This window comes from Perca flavescens, chromosome 23 (genome assembly GCF_004354835.1).
Source record: "Perca flavescens isolate YP-PL-M2 chromosome 23, PFLA_1.0, whole genome shotgun sequence".
Lineage (NCBI taxonomy): Eukaryota > Metazoa > Chordata > Actinopteri > Perciformes > Percidae > Perca > Perca flavescens.
The window spans coordinates 17,110,926-17,129,903 of NC_041353.1; the positions used below are offsets into that span (position 1 = coordinate 17,110,926).

General features: G+C 38.3%; 1 protein-coding gene across 2 annotated transcripts in view; it reads right to left on the bottom strand.

The window, feature by feature from the left end:
* Positions 1–5,239: 5,239 nt before the first annotated feature.
* Positions 5,240–18,978, bottom strand: part of LOC114549810 (protein FAM19A5) — a 157,610-nt gene continuing 143,871 nt past the window's right edge. For both annotated transcript variants that reach the window (XM_028570059.1, XM_028570060.1), the window contains exons 4-5: positions 13,243–13,456; positions 5,240–6,669 (exon numbers count right to left, since the gene is read on the bottom strand). In XM_028570059.1, coding sequence (XP_028425860.1) covers positions 13,448–13,456 — 9 coding nt within the window. In that variant the 3' untranslated portion in view covers positions 5,240–6,669; positions 13,243–13,447. The remainder of the gene's footprint in view (positions 6,670–13,242; positions 13,457–18,978) is intronic.

The following is an 18,978-nucleotide window of genomic DNA, read 5'->3' on the forward strand; positions in this document are numbered from 1 at the left end:
ATGGCTTTTTTCGACATACTATAATATGTCTTTTTTATCACTTTTCTAGACCTACTATACTATAGCTTTCTCGACATACTATACTATGGCGTATTCATCACTGTTTTCGACATACTATACTATGGCTGTTTTATCAGTTTTTTCGACATTCTATACTATGGCTTTTTTCGACATACTATACTATCGCTTTTTTCGACATACTATACTATGGCTTTTTTATCACTTTATTCGACATACTATACGAAGGCTTTTTCGACATACTATACTATGACTTTTTTATCACTTTATTCGACATACTATACGATGGCTTTTTTATCAATTTATATGACATACTATACTATGGCTTTTTTATCACTGTTTTCGACATACTATATACTATGGCGTTTTTATCACTGTTGTCAACATACTATTCTATGGCTGTTTTATCACTTTTTTCGACATACTATACTATGGCATTTTTCCCCTTTGTTCGACATACTATACCATGGCTTTTTTCGACATATTATACTATGGCTTTTTTATCACTTTATTCAACATACTATACTATGGCATTTTTTGACATACTATATATTATGGCTGTTTTTTTATCATACTATTTTCGACATACTATACTATGGCTTTTTATTTATTTTTTTCGACATACTATACTATGGCTTTTTTGATCACTTTATTCAACATACTATGCTATGGCTTTTTATTTTATCACTATATTTTTCATCACTGTTTTCAACATACTATACTATGGCTGTTTTATCAGCTTTTTATTTTTTTCGACATACTATACTATGGCTGTTTTTCACTTTTTTTGACATACTATACTATGGCTTTTTATCACTTTATTTGACATACTATACTATGGCTTTTTATCACTTTTTTCGACATACTATACTATGGCTTTTTATCCCTTTTTTTGACATACTATACTATGACATACTTTTTTTTTTGACATACTATACTATGGCTTTTTATCACTTTTCAACATACTATTCAACATACTTTATACTACTATGGCTTTTTTTGACATACGACATACTATACTATGGCTTTTTGTCATTTTTTGACTATCTTTTTATCACTTTATTCAACATACTATATACTATGGCTTTTTTCGACATACTATACTATGGCTGTTTTATCACTGTTTTTTGACATATATACTATTTTTTCAACATACTATACTATGGCTTTTTTATCACCTTTTTTCGACATACTATACTATGCTTTTTTTTGACATACTATACTATGGCTTTTTTTATCACTTTATTTACTATACTATACTATTTTCTATCACTGTTTTCAACATACTATACTATGGCTTTTTATCACTTTTTTCGACATACTATACTATGGCTTTTTATCACTTTATTCGACATACTATACTATGGCTTTTTTATCACTTTTTTTGACATACTATACTATGGCTTTTTTTTATCACTTTTTTCGACATACTATACTATGGTTTTTTAATTTTTTACTATACTATGGCTTTTTATCAATTTATTTGACATACTATACTATGGCTTTTTTTATCACTATGGCTTTTTTTTTTGACATACTATACTATGGCTTTTTATCACTTTTTTCGACATACTATACTATGTTTTTTTTTTCCCCTTTGTTCGACATACTATACTATGGCTTTTTTTGTCATATTATACTATGGCTTTTTTATCACTTTATTCAACATATTATACTATGGCATTTTTCGACATACTATACTATGGCTGTTTTATCAGTTTTTTCGACATACTATACTATGAACTTTTTTTGACACACTATACTATGGCTTTTTTTATCACCTTTTTCGACATACTATACTATGGCTTTTTTTGACATACTATACTATGGCTTTTTGATTACTTTATTCAACATACTATACTATGGCGTTTTCATCACTGTTTTCAACATACTATACTATGGCTGTTTTATCAGTTTTTTCGACATACTATACTATGGCTTTTTATCACTTTATTCGACATACTATACTATGGCTTTTTTATCAATTTATATGACATACTATACTATGGCTTTTTTATCACTTTTTTCGACATACTATACTATGGCTTTTTTATCACTTTTTTCAACATACTATACTATGGCTTTTTTATCACTTTTTTCGACATACTATATACTATGGCGTTTTTATCACTTTTTGACATACTATTCTATGGCTGTTTTATCACTTTTTTCGACATACTATACTATGGCATTTTTCCCCTTTGTTCGACATACTATACTATGGCTTTTTTCGTCATATTATACTATGGCTTTTTTATCACTTTATTCTACATATTATACTATGGCATTTTTCGCCATACTATACTATGGCTGTTTTATCAGTTTTTTCGACATACTATACTATGAACTTTTTTTGACACACTATACTATGGCTTTTTTATCACCTTTTTCGACATACTATACTATGGCTTTTTGATCACTTTCTTCGACATACTATACTATGGCTTTTCTATCACTTTTTTTCGACATACTATACTATGGCTTTTTTATCACTGTTTTCGACATACTATACTATGGCGTTTTTATCACTTTTATCGACATACTATACTATGGCTTTTTTATCACTTTTTTCGACATACTATACTATGGCTTTTCTATCACTTTTTTTTTCGACATACTATACTATGGCTTTTTTATCAATTTATTCAACATACTATACTATGGCTTTTTTCGACATACTATACTATGGCTTTTGTATCACTTTATTCAACATACTATACTATGCCGTTTTCATCAGTGTTTTCGACATACTATATTATGGCTATTTTATCAGTTTTTTCGACATACTATAATATGACCTTTTTCGACATACTATACTATGGCTTTTTTATCACCTTTTTCGACATACTATACTATGGCTTTTTTCGACATACTATAGTATGGCTTTTTGATCACTTTATTCAACATACTATACTATGGCGTTTTTATCACTGTTTTCAACATACTATACTATGGCTTTTTTATCACTTTATTCGACAAACTATACTATGGCTTTCTTATCACTTAATTCAACATACTATACTATGGCTTTTTTATCAATTTATTTGACATACTATACTATGGCTATTTTATCACTTTTTTTGACATACTATACTAAGGCTTTTTTATCACTGTTTTCGACATACTATACTATGGCATTTTTCCCCTTTGTTCGACATACTATACTATGGCTTTTTTCGACATATTATACTATGGCTTTTTTATCACTTTATTCAACATACTATACTATGGCATTTTTTCGACATACTATACTATGGCTTTTTTATCACCTTTTTCGACATACTATACTATGTCTTTTTGATTACTGTATTCAACATACTATACTATGGCGTTTTCATCACTATTTTCAACATACTATTCCATGGCTGTTTTATCAGTTTTTTTGACATACTATACTATGGCTATTTTATCACTTTTTTCGACATACTATACTATGGCTTTTTTATCACTTTATTCGACATACTATACTATGGCTATTTTATCACTTTTTTCGACATACTACAATATGGCTTTTTTATCAACTTTTTCGACATACTATACTATGGATTTTTTCAATATACTATACTATGGCTTTTTGATAACTTTATTCAACATACTATACTATGGCGTTTTCATCACTGTTTTCAACATACTTTACTATGGCTTTTTTATCACTTTCTTCGACATACTATACTATGGCTTTTCTATCACTTTTTTCGACATACTATACTATGGCTTTTCTATCACTTTATTCGACATACTATACTATGGCTTTCTTATCACTTAATTCGACATACTATACTATGGCTTTTTTATCAATTTATTTGACATACTATACTATGGCTATTTTATCACTTTTTTCGACATACTATACTATGGCTTTTTTATCACTGTTTTCGACATACTATACTATTGCATTTTTCCCCTTTGTTCGACATACTATACTATGGATTTTTTCGACATATTATACTATGGCTTTTTTAACAATTTATTTGACATACTATACTATGGCTTTTTTATCACTGGTTTCGACATACTATACTATGGCGTTTTTATCACTGTTTTCGACATACTATACTATGGCTTTTTCATCACTTTTTTCGACATACTATATTATGGCTTTTTTATCACTTTTTTCGACATATTATACTATGGGTTTTTCATCACTTTTTTCGACATACTATAATATGGCTTTTTTCGACACACTATACTATGGCTTTTTTCAACATACTATACTATGGCTTTTTTATCACTTTATTCGACATACTATACTTTGGCTTTTTCATCACTTTTTTCAACATATTATACTATGGCTTTTTTATCACTTTTTTCGACACACTATACTATGGCTTTTTATCACTTTATTTGACATACTATACTATGGCTTTTTTTTAACATACTATAATATGGCTTTTTTCACTTTTTTTGACATACTTATACTATGGCTTTTCATCACTTTTTCGACATACTCTACTATGGCTCTTTCAAGACTTTTTTCTACATTCTATACTGATTTTCTAGATCAGGGCCCACTGCAGATGTAGACCTCTAAAGACATTTTTCTGGCAGAGTAACTTACCTTGGATGACATTTTCTTGATACCTTGTACACAACCATGTAACGTGCAAACTCTTTTTGTCCAGGTGTCTTTCATCATGTGCTGGGATTGGCTGAAGTCCGTTGTAACCTTTAAAAGATGAGCCATAGGTCTTTTCTGCTGTTTGTTAGGCACATTTTGTGATACCGAAAAAACATTTAACTCCTAACACCTAACTGAGTTATCTCTCTATGTACGGCTATAAACCAGACTATTTTAGGTGGCTTCCTTGCATGAAGTGAAAATTACAACAACAACTCTTGGCATGATATGCTGGTTAAAGAGATTAGCAAGTCCGAGCTAGTTGTATGGAGATCGCACAATATATGATATTCCTTCATGTTCCGTTTTATGGGACCACCAGTTATGTCTCATGGATTCATGTTTGGAAAAGATATTGGGTATTAGACATCTTGTCCCCACAACAAAATGTTTAACTTTAATGGAGATTAATTTAACTCCCCTGTGGACACTTTGTTACTTTCCTTGTGAGAGAACACAGTCATTAAAAGTAAAACTACAAAAAGCCTTTGATTACCTTGAACAACAAGACGATCTAAATTTGCAGGGCACATTTCTTTTTATGTATTTAATTTATTCTTAAAATATTTCATGATAGAAAATGTATGTAAATGACTCTAATACTGCAATGCTTCCTCTGCTTTCTTTCTCTCCTTGTTGTATTCGTCTCCGTCAGAGAGAGGCCAGATTTGTGCGAGAACAAACACAAGCACAAAAATAAATTAAGAGATCAAAACCCATAGAGAGGAAATGAGTCAGTATTCCACACCGTGTACAATACAATATCATAGCAAATTAGCAGATTTCAATGGCTTCCACTGACTACCATAGATTTACAATGTTCAGTTGGCTGCAGATCAGTCCTCAATAAATTGTGTCACTTTCCTTTTTTCATTAATGGTTCTAATAGACAGTGACTTGTAGATGACCATGAAAAGAAAGCAGCTACTGAGGTGTGAACAGAAAACCTGGGACTACGAGCCAGCAGTAATGAGAACAACAGCATTTGTTCACATCCTACTAAACTGCCATTGTGACCACATTTTAAGTCCAATAAGCTTCTCTACAAAGGTACAACATATAAAACTGTTAAATATATAACTTTTTAGGGCCTTTCAAAATACATTTAATGACATTTCTTTACTCCTTCTTTTCAGACTCAATAGCATTCATACTCTGTAGATATTCATCATCTCTTTGATATGATTTGCGCTCCTGATCCGTGACCAACTTGACAATGCCTCTGCAAGCTTTCCCAACAGTAGCTACTGAAAAATGCAAATCAGATTTTTTTTTTTTCATACACAGTTATACATATGTAGTACCTATATCTCCAGTTCCAAAATACAGTGATGGGCTTAGTCTGAGAAAAAAATGTCTGGAAAGTTTTAAAAGTACTACGGTACATGTGCCACCGGACGGCAGGTTCGGTTTGCGTCGGTCCACGGGTGCACCATGTCTCTGTGGGGGCAGTCGTTGGTCGGTGGCGACACAAACGGCAAGTTCACAGTCTCTGTGTGTCTTTACCACATGGTCCACTCTGTCATTATGATCGTACTTGTTGTTTTGCTCTTTGGTCTATAAAAATATGGGAGGTTTACTCCAGCAGAAGGCCTATTCACAGCAGAGAGCGCTCAGTTAATTTTTTTAACAGCCTCATAAAGTGGTCCGCGAAGCAACAGCGTCCGGTCTGTAATGATCCCGTCTTTGCTCTGGAATTCCTGCTCTAGAGGCTAGGAGAGAGGTGTTGGAAAATCCCGTATTCAAAGCAGTTAGCCGTTTCAAACACAGTACTTCCGATGCGGCAAAAACCATTCATGGGATTTTTTAAAGAGTCCGATCCTCCGTGGCACGAGCAGGATAGTGAAGAGGAGGCGATTGCAACATTTTGACCCAACGACAGATAGCAGGAGGGAGCAGTCACAAATCCGGAGGGGCCAGTCACAGGAAATGGAAAGTGTTTTACAGCGAGTAGTTGTCCAGTGTCCAGGAGAAAGCTTGCTCCCTCAAACAGTCGCTCCCTGGTTTTCCGGTCTCTGGCTGTGTTATGAGACCTGTGAATCAACAAAAACACAGCAAACACGAGATGATTGTTTGAGCACAAAGTCATTGTCACTGTCTTCTTAACTCGTGAAAGAAGTTAAATCATTTCTGAAGGTGTATATGAAAGAAAAAAAAAGAAAAAAAAATGTAAGATGACATTTTCTTTCTCCTGCCTATAAATTGAGCAATTTATATGATAATATGATCATGTTCATGTTCTGTAATCTTACATGCAGCAGCTCAGTAGATCTTTTGTTTGGTCATTCGACATTTACCTAAACTTTGGAAGAAAAGTTGTCTCATAATATAGAATAATTGCACATGCTCGCTCTCATAAGTATTCTTTCCTCTTTTTTTAAATAAAAAGTATTTTCTCAACATTTTGGGAAATTTTCTTGCTGAGTGTTGGATGAAAGAATTGATACCACTCTCATGTCTGTCTGTTAAATATGAAGCCAGATGACAGTTAGCCTTAACTTAGAAATGGTGAAGCAGCTAGCCTGGCTCTGTCCTAAGGTAATAAAATCTAAAGTCTCTGTACAAAAAACTAAGTGCAGCCTTTAACTGTTTCTAGGGCTGGCAAAATTGCGCAAAAATGACGGTTGAATATTCCTTCTAAAAAACGTATAGGTTCGAATATCTATTTTTGCACATTATCTCTACAAGAGGGCAAACACATATGACAGACATACCAAGTTGTATACAGTGGGGGAAATAAGTATTTGACCCCTTGCTGATTTTGCAGGTTTGCCCACTTACAAAGAATGCAAAAATCTATAATTTTAATCATATGTACATTCTAACAGTGAAAGACAGAATCCCAAAGAAAATTCCAGAAAATCACATCATATGAATTTATTAAAATTGATAACCATCAGATGAGGAAAAACAAGTATTTGACCCCCTGGACAAACAGCATGTTAATATTTTGTAGAAAAGCCATTATTGGCCAGCACAGATGTCAAACGGTTTTTATAGTTGGTGACAAGGTTTGTGCACATTTCGGCAGGGAAGTTGGCCCCTCCTCCCTGCAGACAGCCTCCAAATCATTCAGGTTCGAGGTTGTCGCCTGGCAACTCGAATTTTAAGCTCCCTCCAAAGATTTTCAATCGGATTCAGGTCTGGAGACTGGCTAGGCCACTCCAGAACCTTGATGTGCTTCTTCTTCAGCCACTCTTTTTGTTGCTTTGGCGGTGTGCTTAGGGTCGTTGTCGTGCTGAAACACCCATCCTCGACCCATCTTCAGCTCTCTCACTGAGGGAAGGAGATGTCGGTCCAGAATTCCACGATACATGGCCCCGTCCATCCTCCCCTCAATACGATGGAGTTGTCCCGTCCCCTTGGCTGAAAAAGCACCCCAAAGCATGATGTTGCCACCACCATGCTTGACGGTGGGGATGGTGTTCTTTGGGTTTTACTCGGTGTTCTTTGCCCTCCAAACATGACGAGTTGAGTTGAGGCCAAAAAGTTCTATTTTGGTGTCATCTGACCACATCACCTTCTTCCAGGCCTCTTCTGAGTCGTCCAGGTGGTGAATGGCGAACTTCATGCGGGCCTGTACATGTTTCTTCTTGAGCAGGGGGACCTTGCGTGCGCTGCAGGATTTCAATCCATGACGGCGTAGTGTGTTACCAACCGTTTCTTTTATAACTGTGGTCCCAGCTGCCTTCAGTTGATTCATCAGTTCCCCCCTTGTGGTTTTGGGATGATTCCTCACCGTTCACATGATCAGGGACACCCCACGAGGCAAGATCTTGTGTGGAGGCCCAGACCGAGGAGGTTGGCGGTGGTGTGGTGCTTCTTCCATTTCCTGATAACTGCACCGACAGTTGATCTTTTCTCTCCAAGTTGCTTTCCGATTCTCTTGTAGCCCATCCCAGCCTTGTGCAGATCAATAATCTTGTCCCTGATGTCCGTAGAAAGCTCTTTGGTCTTGCCCATGGTGGTGATGTTGGACGCTGGTTGTTTGGGTGTTGACAGGTGTCTTTTATACAGGTAACGAGGTGAGGCAGGTGTATTTGATGTAGATAATTGGTTCGGATTGGGGCTGTGTCTTAAAGAAAGACTAACTGGCTTGTAGGAGCCAGAATACTTGCTGTTTGTCCAGGGGGTCAAATACTTGTTTTTCCTCATCAGATGGTTATCAATTTTAATAAATTCATATGATGTGATTTTCTGGAATTTTCTTTGGGATTCTGTCTTTCACTGTTAGAATGTACATATGATTAAAATTGTAGATTTTTGCATTCTTTGTAAGTGGGCAAACCTGCAAAATCAGCAAGGGGTCAAATACTTATTTCCCCCACTGTAGGTATGTTTGCTTCAGCATAAACGTGTATTTTAACGGAACTACATACCTACACCAAGAAAAAACAACATTTTCCTAAACCGCAAAACTTAATTAAAAGACTTTAGACCTCTCTCTAGAGCGTGCAAGAGGCAGGACATGACGTGAATCACAGGGCAGGGTTCGTAATTTGGTGATAAGCAACAAAGTCATTTTGGCATCAGCCCTGACTGAAAGAAGTTCCCGAAACTTGTTGCCTCTCCAGTTAGACATTTTGTAAGGAGCAGTGGCCCAGGTGAGAATGCACGAGTCAGACAGGTGCGGTAGTTCCATGTTGTTTTTTTACAATTTGAATATGAATATTTGTTGGATTTTTTTGCTGGCTATAGCTTCATATTTAACAGACTGATAATAGTATTAATCTTCTATTCTTTCTCTCGGCAAGAGAGCAAATTTCAAAGCAAAATGTTGAACAATTCTTTTAAAAGAAAAAAAAAACTACCATTAATGGGAGAATCATTGCATACATTGTGTGTTGCTATAAGCCTTATGTATACCCATTCCTCCTTACCAAATGGACGTGTTGATTACAGCACTCGTAATACAGAATCGTAAAAAAAACAAAAAACTCAACAGCTTACTCTCTGTCAAATCAAATGCTTTGCTGGTCAAATATTTAGAATGCTGTAGCGGGTGTAACCCAATAACAAAGTGTGTCTCGCATTGCACAGGCTGAGAAACAATAAATCTACCAACAGAAAGACAAATTTGGAAGCCTCCTCGCCATCTGGCCCCCGCCAGTCACACAGCCAACTTGATAGAGGCGCCAATGCCTTCCAAGACTGCTGAAGTTTAATTCATAATAATGAACTCTTGATGATTTCACAAATTGGCATGAAAGGGGCAGGTGCTGGATGGAGTACTAGCATGTATCACAGATGACAATGTCTGATGCTCTGGGAATAATAAACATCTCAATGTGCTCGGGGCTTAATAGAGAATGTCATGGTTTTGTTGGAGCTGGGGCATGAAATGACCCAGAGGTATAACAGCTTAAAGCAGGGGCATGAGAGTGCTAAGTGCTCGACTGTGACCGCAGCCCAAACAGGTGTTTAATCCCAGTGTAAACACACTTCCTTATCTTGATGCCTACTAGTGGGCACATTGAGATTACATAACTGTTCAGAAACATTGTTGTAGAAATTAGGGCTGCACGATGAAAGGAAAATGTGCGATATTAATTGCGATAAATAAACAGAGATTAAAGTGTACTGAGTTTTGCCTTTCTGCTGCTCAGTATTTTGCTGAAATACAACAAATTGCTTGTCAAATTTAAAACAATTGAAAGGAAATCATTTCCAACATTTTATTGAACATATTGAACATTGATTTGAATAGAAAAGGCACCACTAAAAAAACAATAAAGTGCATTCCGCAATATGTCGAAGCCTTTCACGGTATCTATATTGTGCCAGGTGATATCGCAATGGCGACAAAAAAACGATATATTGTGCCGCCCTAGAAGAAATGTTGAGAGGAATGAAATGCAAATTAATTTAAACAGACGCCTAGGCATAGAGACGGTCTTGTTTTATGTAAGTCAGTGTCTATGGTCCATGGTCATTTTGTTATATTCTCTCTATGTTCCTTTCCCTTTTTTCTCACACCCACACTGTGGCAAATGGTTCCCAATAAATCTCACACACAAATCTCATCTCAGGGAAATGCAAGCCTTCTATTAAAAAGAGGAACGAATGTCAGATGAATATGAGATGAATTTGCCCTATGAATAAAATTCAGAGTCCCTAGGTGATTATTTCCTCGGGTTTATCAGGAAACGGCCACATTACTCTATTTTATATCTTATAATAGCGAGAAAATATTTTTACATTCTTGTGACAGAGGAATGCAGAGTTGAGCGAAATGTGACGCAGAGCCCGTCCGGCTATTGAACATATAGACAAACTGTGAGTACAGTGGGGTCTGGCTATCCAAACAAGACCGGAAGAGAATTCGACTTTGAGAGTAAGACTGATAACTGCTGCAGGTGTCATAGTAACAGAAGGGGACAGAATCCATCTGTGTCTATGTCCAATTTGTGAAATCTTCTCTTGTTTTGTAGCTGGTAGGCAATCCACTCAATACATATTAATATGTACCCAGCAGCATTCTATCGAGAACAAAGAAAGCATTGAACGTTAGATTTCAGGGGCGGTACTTAGAGCTTCCTGTCTCCGGGAACAGCTGAAATGCTCCGATGTATACATGAGCATGCATTTGTGCTGGCTTTATATGCATTTTGCAAGTGCATGCAGCCACATCTGTTGGGAGCTAAAGGAAATTATACACAATACATATGGAGTCGCTCTCCGCCTGGGAGTAAAAGGGAATGCAACGGAACACATGGCCCCGGCTTGACATTTCCTCTCTGCGTGAACTCTCCCTGACTCCCTTCAAAATGTCACAGCGCTGTGACCCACAGTGAACGTGTGAATGGGCACGCATGAGGGAAAAATTATCTGCGTTGCCTTTCCACACTCTTTTGGGATGTAAATAATGCTGAATCTCAGGACTATGTTGATGTATGATTGAATTGGATGATTTTGTGCAATCGCCAGAAGCCTTGCTACACCCTGAAGAAGGCGAGGCGTTGCCGAAACATCAGCTAATGGAAACGTCTTTTCTGCTCATCAACTACTTGTTTCTAATACCTGATCCTGCACTCGTTGTTAACCCCCGCGCAGCCGAGCATGCTTCCGTTTGGATTGGCGCACGGAAGCTGCACAATAACCTGCTCGATGAATATTCATAAGTGAACTTAGGAATGATAGGAATGATCCACAGGTTAATAAGGGATGGGAAATCGCTAATTACATGCTGTGAAGTCGTATAATGCCTGAAGCAGACGCTGAGATCAAAATACACGAACATGTATGCACGGGCCTCCAGACACGAGGCCCCATTCCACATTAAGAGAGAGTTCAAAGCTATCTGGGGTGTTATGTCATTATCAACCATTTCATACTGCATTTCTTTAGAACATCAAAGCAAACACAGTTCACTATCTGCATTCTACAATATGATCAGAACTTGAATGCTCAAGAGGGAACATTAGAACAGATTTCACATCGCGTTTCTACCCGAAAGGAAGAAGTCACTGAAAATGACAGAAAATGTCACGGATTCGTTTTAGATACAAACAACTTGATATGGTCCCCCATGTCCTTTAATACACTGTAATTTATAGATTATATCTGTTCATGCAATGTAAGCTACTATATTGCATGCCACTGCACGACATCAGTGATTGCAGGCGATATGGTATTGTTTTTCTTTGTACAGCACATTATGGGATCAAATGTTTAAATTAAATCTTAGATTGCCTTTTCCGTTAGTAAATATACAATAATCTTTTATTCGATGCACTGTGAGAGGATCTGAGTTCACAGTATGCAGTCTACCCCGTGTCTATTTATAGTTTAAATCTACTAAAGACTTACTGTCTGGCCTGAAAAGCAGCCGGATCAGATTTGTTTCTCAAAAGCGAATCATAACGTTGGGCCATAAATGCTGACAATATTGACCGAGAGAAGAGCCTGGTTTTTAGAAACTCTATGAGACCGGGCATTTTTATGACTTTGGCCACATCCTTTTTATCGCACTGTACACTAAATTTACTACATGCTTACTCTCTGTTTCCCAATGACATGCATTAATATCTGTCTGGCGCCGTGTTTTATTTCAGTGCACAGATGCCATATGACAAAATACTTTAAAGACAACGTACAAGGCATGCCAATAAAGCAGAGCAAAAACGAGCTGGAAATAAACCGATGGGTTTCACTGGTATTGCAGCACACATGGATTTTCTGTGGTTAAACGCACACCAGGGACCTGGCGAGCTTATGGAAAAATGAGTAAGCCAAATGAAGGCATCAAACAAGCCGACGGTTGTTTAAATTGTATCTGGATTTATGTGTGTGCTGTGCTTGCGTTTGTGTCTGCACTTCCTGTTGTTTGCATGTTATGCTAAAGCTGGAGGATAATGCGATGATGTTCATCAGATTCAGAAACTCATTTTACCCAGTTTCATCAACCCTGCGGCATAATGAAAATTGATTCTGGACAAACTGCATATATCAGTGAAGGTGAATAAAATGACTATCACTTACTATTTTTTAAATCATAAAACTGAATTTTAAAATAGACAATTGGCTATGAATAACACTTTTCAGGTGCAAAACTAGCTTCATTATAAGAACTTGAGTCAGAAAGGGGAAGGGGCTTTCTGTTGTACCTTGCTGCCTCAATGAGGCCCTTGGTGCTCTGTAACTGCTTGTGTTGCTTCCTGCCTTTGCGGGACCAGGGTTTGGGTGGAGTTGTTGTGATGATGGTGGTGGTAGTGGTGGTAGGTTGGTGTTGGCAGATGGTTTTTGGCTGTCTGTCAAGGGGTCATCAATGCTCTCCATAGTGCAAGAGTGTCGAAGGGGACTCTTGTCGCGTCATAGAGCCTGGGGGGAGAGAGGGAGAGGGGAAGGCGGTATGGTTATCAAGCTCACAACGAGGATGCAGTGTTTTTATTTTTCATTTTTTTACTAGATTTAGACACAGTCACAGCACTACCACCACCATTATCAATTTGCCTCACTAAAGTGTCTTGAAAACGTGCCTGCTTGGCTTCCTACAAACTCAATGAGCTGTGCTGTGCTTGTGTGTCGCAAGGAAACAGTTCTATACACATTAACTATAGACGTGTGGGAGCAAAACAGGGGCTGATTCTGTGTAACAGTAGCCCATATGGAAGCAAATTGCAGAGAGGCCTTGCGTTTTCCCAGTGATTTGTTTTAAATTGGCCATTGACTTGTTAAAGTCAAATAAAAGTGAAATAAAATGGCAATACAATAAATTATTAATTCATTCAAAACTCTTTTTTATTTTTTTTATTTAATTTTCTAATACACTTATTGTTTAGCATAATAAACCTCTGTTTTATAGCCATGCCAACAGCGTCCTCCACTTTGGACCTCACTAAAATATTTTTTGACATTTGGTACCGACATTAATGGTTCCCAGATAAGAAGTCCTAATGACTGTGATCCCCTGACTCTTCCGTTAGCGCCATACTTGGGTGGAAAAAAAAACATGTCTCATACTGTGACCAAATACATGCAAAATGACATTCCCATCAGCCTCAGCTGTACTTTGTGTTCAGTTCATAATTGGCAAATGCTAACATGCTCAACTAAAATACTTAACCTTCTAATGTCACATTTAGCTCAAAGTACTGCAGTGCACCACAATTACAGCCTCAAAATTCTGCTAGCATGGCTGTAGACTGTTGTTATGTGCTTAATTAGCATCACTGTCCAATAGAAACCATGTATCAAAATTGTGTGTGTGTGTGTGTGTGTGTGGAGGGGGGGGGGGGGGTTAATACATAATTTACAAACAAAAAAATGCATTGCCACAAAGCTTAAAACTGCTGTTTTTCTTAGCTCCAGAGAAGTTGACGTGACAGGCAGATACATGATTTTTAGCAGCAACAACATTCTGTATTTACTCCTGTGTGTGAACATTGTCATTTGTTTTTGCCTGCATGTTGGAATAAACCTGCAACTCTTCTAACTGGGCGCTGCTTGCAGTGCGAGCACAAGCCAGCAAGCACTCCCTGCTTCAATCAATTACCTTTTTTTTGGCCACATGGAAATTGCTGAAATTCTGAAACTTGGCAAAGTAATACACTAAGGGGTGCTTTCGTTTGCTAGCAAAGGCTTGTGGTTTCAGAAACACTGCTCACTTAGCCGACCGATCCCACAAGCTCATAGGCTGTTACTAAGAACCTAAAAAGGCGGACTTTCTCACTCTTTTTGTAGTCACACTCTCTTTAGTAACAGACCCAAAGTCTAGCCCAGCTTCCAAAAATGGAGGTTTCGGTATTTTTAAAAGCTGAGATGATGTGCTGACTTGGCTCTCTGTAGAAAGAAGCTGGCAGACACAGCTAATGGTTAGCCGCAACAGGGTCTCTTTTTCTTTCTCCCTTTCTCCCTTTCTCCATTTCTCTCTTAGTCTGTCTGGGGTGGCAAAGCAGCTGTCTTCTTAGTGGTGATTCTGTTCAACCCACTGTTGGATGTGGCTGGAGGGCCCAGAGGGATCAATTACCAAGGCCGGTACCGACCCAGAACCGCAGAGGGGGGGCGTGGTGATGGTGGGGCTTTGGGGGATCCCATCAGGCCCAGCCTGAACCGGATCCACAGAGAGACTTAGAGTAAGAAACAGAAAGGCAGTGATGGGAGAGGAGGTGGGGGCACACAGTGTGTGTGTGTGTGTGTGTGTGTGTGTGGGGGGGGGACTCAGCCCTTGTTTACAAACCCCAATCGAAAGAGCTTTTTCATACTCTGCCGAACACATGCTGTCACTGGCAGATGTATAAATGTGTAAATACTGTGGAAGTTTACAGGGAAACACAGACTGCCCGGGGGATTGTCATGTGTAAACTGCAGCCTTTGTAGAAAAATTCTGTTTGTGTGAGGATGAAAACAGCCTTTATCTCCATGCATATACATAGCAACACACACACGGTCTGTATGTTGACTCTTACCCTCTCCCACAGAGTACCTTCCAGAGTGTATAAAATATGCATGGGCTCATAGTGTCAAACATTATACTCATGCTCAAACATGTGTCCTTATCCGTATTCCTTTCATTTTTCTCTCAGAAAGTCTTGATTATAGTAATCACAGTCTTTCTCTCAGGAGTTGCCACTTCTGTTCTATGCCACTCAGTTCACAGCCTAAATACCCCAATCAGGACCGACCTAATGGAACGTAAGATTAAGACCTAGTTACACATTTAAGGATCTTTAGTCATTTAGACTGTTACGGTTTCTACATTTCGAGTCACTGTGTCTTATAATGTCTGAAAATGATGGTGTGCTGTATCAAGTACAGCACTCAACGAGACAAGTGGATGTATTTGGCTGAATTTCGGGGTAACAAATGCTCTTCTTTTTGCTGTGTATTAATCATTTGAAAACATTGGCTAAAGCATGTGTAATCTGTTGGATGATATGCTGTATAAACAGAATGGCGGCAATCAGAAAAAAGTATCTTGACTGAGTTTGTGCAACTTGAACTTAGTGGGAGCAAAAAAACAACTTTTGACTTAACAAGCACTGAAAGACAACAAGAGCCACTGCTTGATGCGTACCAACTGACTAAAATAGTGTTTCGCGATGCTGTACGTCTGACTGGCCCATCTCATCTCTTCCTCTGTTTTTCACTAACACTGCGCATTTCTTCCCTCACATTGCCTCTCTGTCTCTTTTTTTTTTTTTTTTTTTTTTTTTTTAAATTGTTCGTCTTATCGGGCTGTCACAAAAGCCGACAGATAACCCGAGGTGATTCCGTTTTCTCCTCTAATGGCACACTCACTCACTCTGCCTCTTTCTCGCCGAGCTCCCCGCGTCGGCGCATGCAGAGAGAGATAGCTCCTTGCGCTGTTTCATCTGCCAGTCTAAAATGGTGGAGGGCACAATGCAGAGCATCCTCCTCTCTGGAGAGAGACGGCAGTAAGCCTTTCACTGAGAGAAGGAGGTATAGGAGATGAGTGCTGAGACTACATATCGCTTTGCCAAAAGAGAGCACTTTGGAAAGGCAGCAAAGGCAGCATTTGCACTGTGGTAACTGTGCGATAAAATGTAAATTCAAAGCATTTAGTGTCATGGAGGGAGGAAAGTATATTGGGAAAGGGGAATTAACCCCTGGTTGCTGAGTAAAAGTGTTTCTCTATCTTGCGATTTACCATTAAGAAAGAGCGTTCCAGGGAACATGGCACATTATGTCGTCCGGAATGCTGTGACTACCCAAACACTGTAAGTTAGAGAACAACACAGTAGTTTGTTTGCAATACAAATAGTTTTGCAGCGTGGGCACCATAGCAAAAATGAAGGTAGATGTCATAAATCTGTTTTGCACTGTTTTTCATTTTTATTCATAATTCATTATAGATTTCACATTCAGTCCGAAAGACAATCTCCTCTCCCTGCCCCCCTTAAAGTTACTTTTGCTAGCTTTTCATTCTATCATGGCACATATGCACTCCAAAATGATACATATGGCTGAATTGCTACTGGAAATCAGTAGCAATAGTTTGTTTTTTGGATTTCTCACAACAGTAAACAACCGCTCACTGTCATTCCTAGCCGACGACCTAGAATTTTGGCGGCTGAAACGAGCAATGTAGCCAGCAGAGTCACACAGCTGTAGCTGAGATTTAACAAAAGCTAATGCTAACCTTAAAACTCTAGCTGTTTAAAAATACCAGACTTTTTAATCTTTCTAGCGGTTTTTATAACGTGAACTAGAGCCCTGCTGTTTTTTTGTTTTTTTTATCCCGCTCCCGGTGGATTACTGACCATTGTATTCACTTCACTTATTGTAGAATGTGTTGTTGGCTGTGGTTTGTTTCGCTCAGGTTGTTTAATTTTGTTTCGTTTCGTTTCCCTGTCTTTTAACAAACTCTAATAGATTTAATTTTAAAGTCCCTGTTCATTGTATCCCTCATGTCGCTGTAGGGGAAAGGAGCGGGGCACAGTGCCCTGGGAAAGAAGCAAGAGAGAGGGAGTAGAGGAGTGTTAATTTTCTCATGAAACCTAGCTAGGCGAACCTAGCTAGTCGGTTACAGGTTATTTTTGGCCCGCTCCCAGCCGCAGCCCCTGTTAAAACTGTCCACTCCCGCGAGATTTGTGTTGGGTCCCACGGGATCCCAATCCCAATGCAGTCCTCTAATGTGAACCTTTTACAAGGTTCTGAAATATGCACATGGCGACTACATAAACAGTATGATATAATGCTAGGGACTGAACTAGTTAGCCCTAGTATTACAGTACGTACAATAAAATGTAATTGAAATAGATGATTTGAATGCTCACTATATAAAAATATACTCGGATAAGCAACACAGTGTTTAGAAGTATGCTTTATAGTTTGTTTTTTCAAAGAGTTTGTTTAATTTTTACAAGAGCAAAAGGGGCCTAGTTACGGTTGCTAAACTATGATGAGACACTTGCTATTCAGGTTCAGGGTTTGGTAAATGGTCAATTGCCAGAACATTTGTTATGTTTTGACAGATCTCTTCGGGCCAGTATTTCTGTATGTGATTATCATTTTTATGCCCATATGGGTTGCCATAAAGCATGCTTTTTGGCAGACATCCGCTTTTATGTACTCCGGTAAAACAAGAAAATAAAATAAAGCGGTTACTGATGGACGTGCAGCTGAGTGTCCGTGTGCATTTTATTGTTTCATTAATGCAGTTAAGTGAACCCAAGGAGCTCATTTATAGTCTTAGAACTTGATATGGTTTATCTGAGGAATTCCATTTATTGTTAGGTCAATCCTGTAGAGGAGAAACTCGTCGCTGTATTAGCGAGACTCTTGTTACTGAAATGAATTATGTGCTACGGCTTCACAAGTGCACCTCTGTTTGATATGTGTCCTTTTCGGCTGCGGTTGACGTGCGCTGCTAATAAAAGAAACCTCGCTCAAAACGTCACTGTCACCAATAAGCAATGTACATATCAATCTTCATACGTTTCTTCTGGAGCCGGCCCTAGAAAAATCCATTTGCGTTTTTTTATTGACAGGAACAACATGTACTCTCCAACGCAGGGTCAGACTAAGATGAATGCATGGAGAGAAGAGGGACAGAGACGAGGGGAGAACAAGTGATAGACGGGGGGAGAAAATGTGAAAAAAAGATAGCTAGTGAAAGTGAAAAAGACTGAGGAGTCAAGCAGAGAGAAAACAGGTATGCGAGTAAGTTATTTTTAAACGGAAGCACATCAAATGGTGGCCGCTGAGAGGTAGAGGGAAAACGCACAGCATACATCTAATCTGCCTTGCAACTCGTACAGAGCCGTGCTGCCGACTAAACGTAGAGAAGAGGTCAGCGGTGTCACCGTGGACAACAATCTCCACCGCTGTTTGACAGAGAAAACAAACTCTCAAACATTTGACCGATACACGCAAACCGC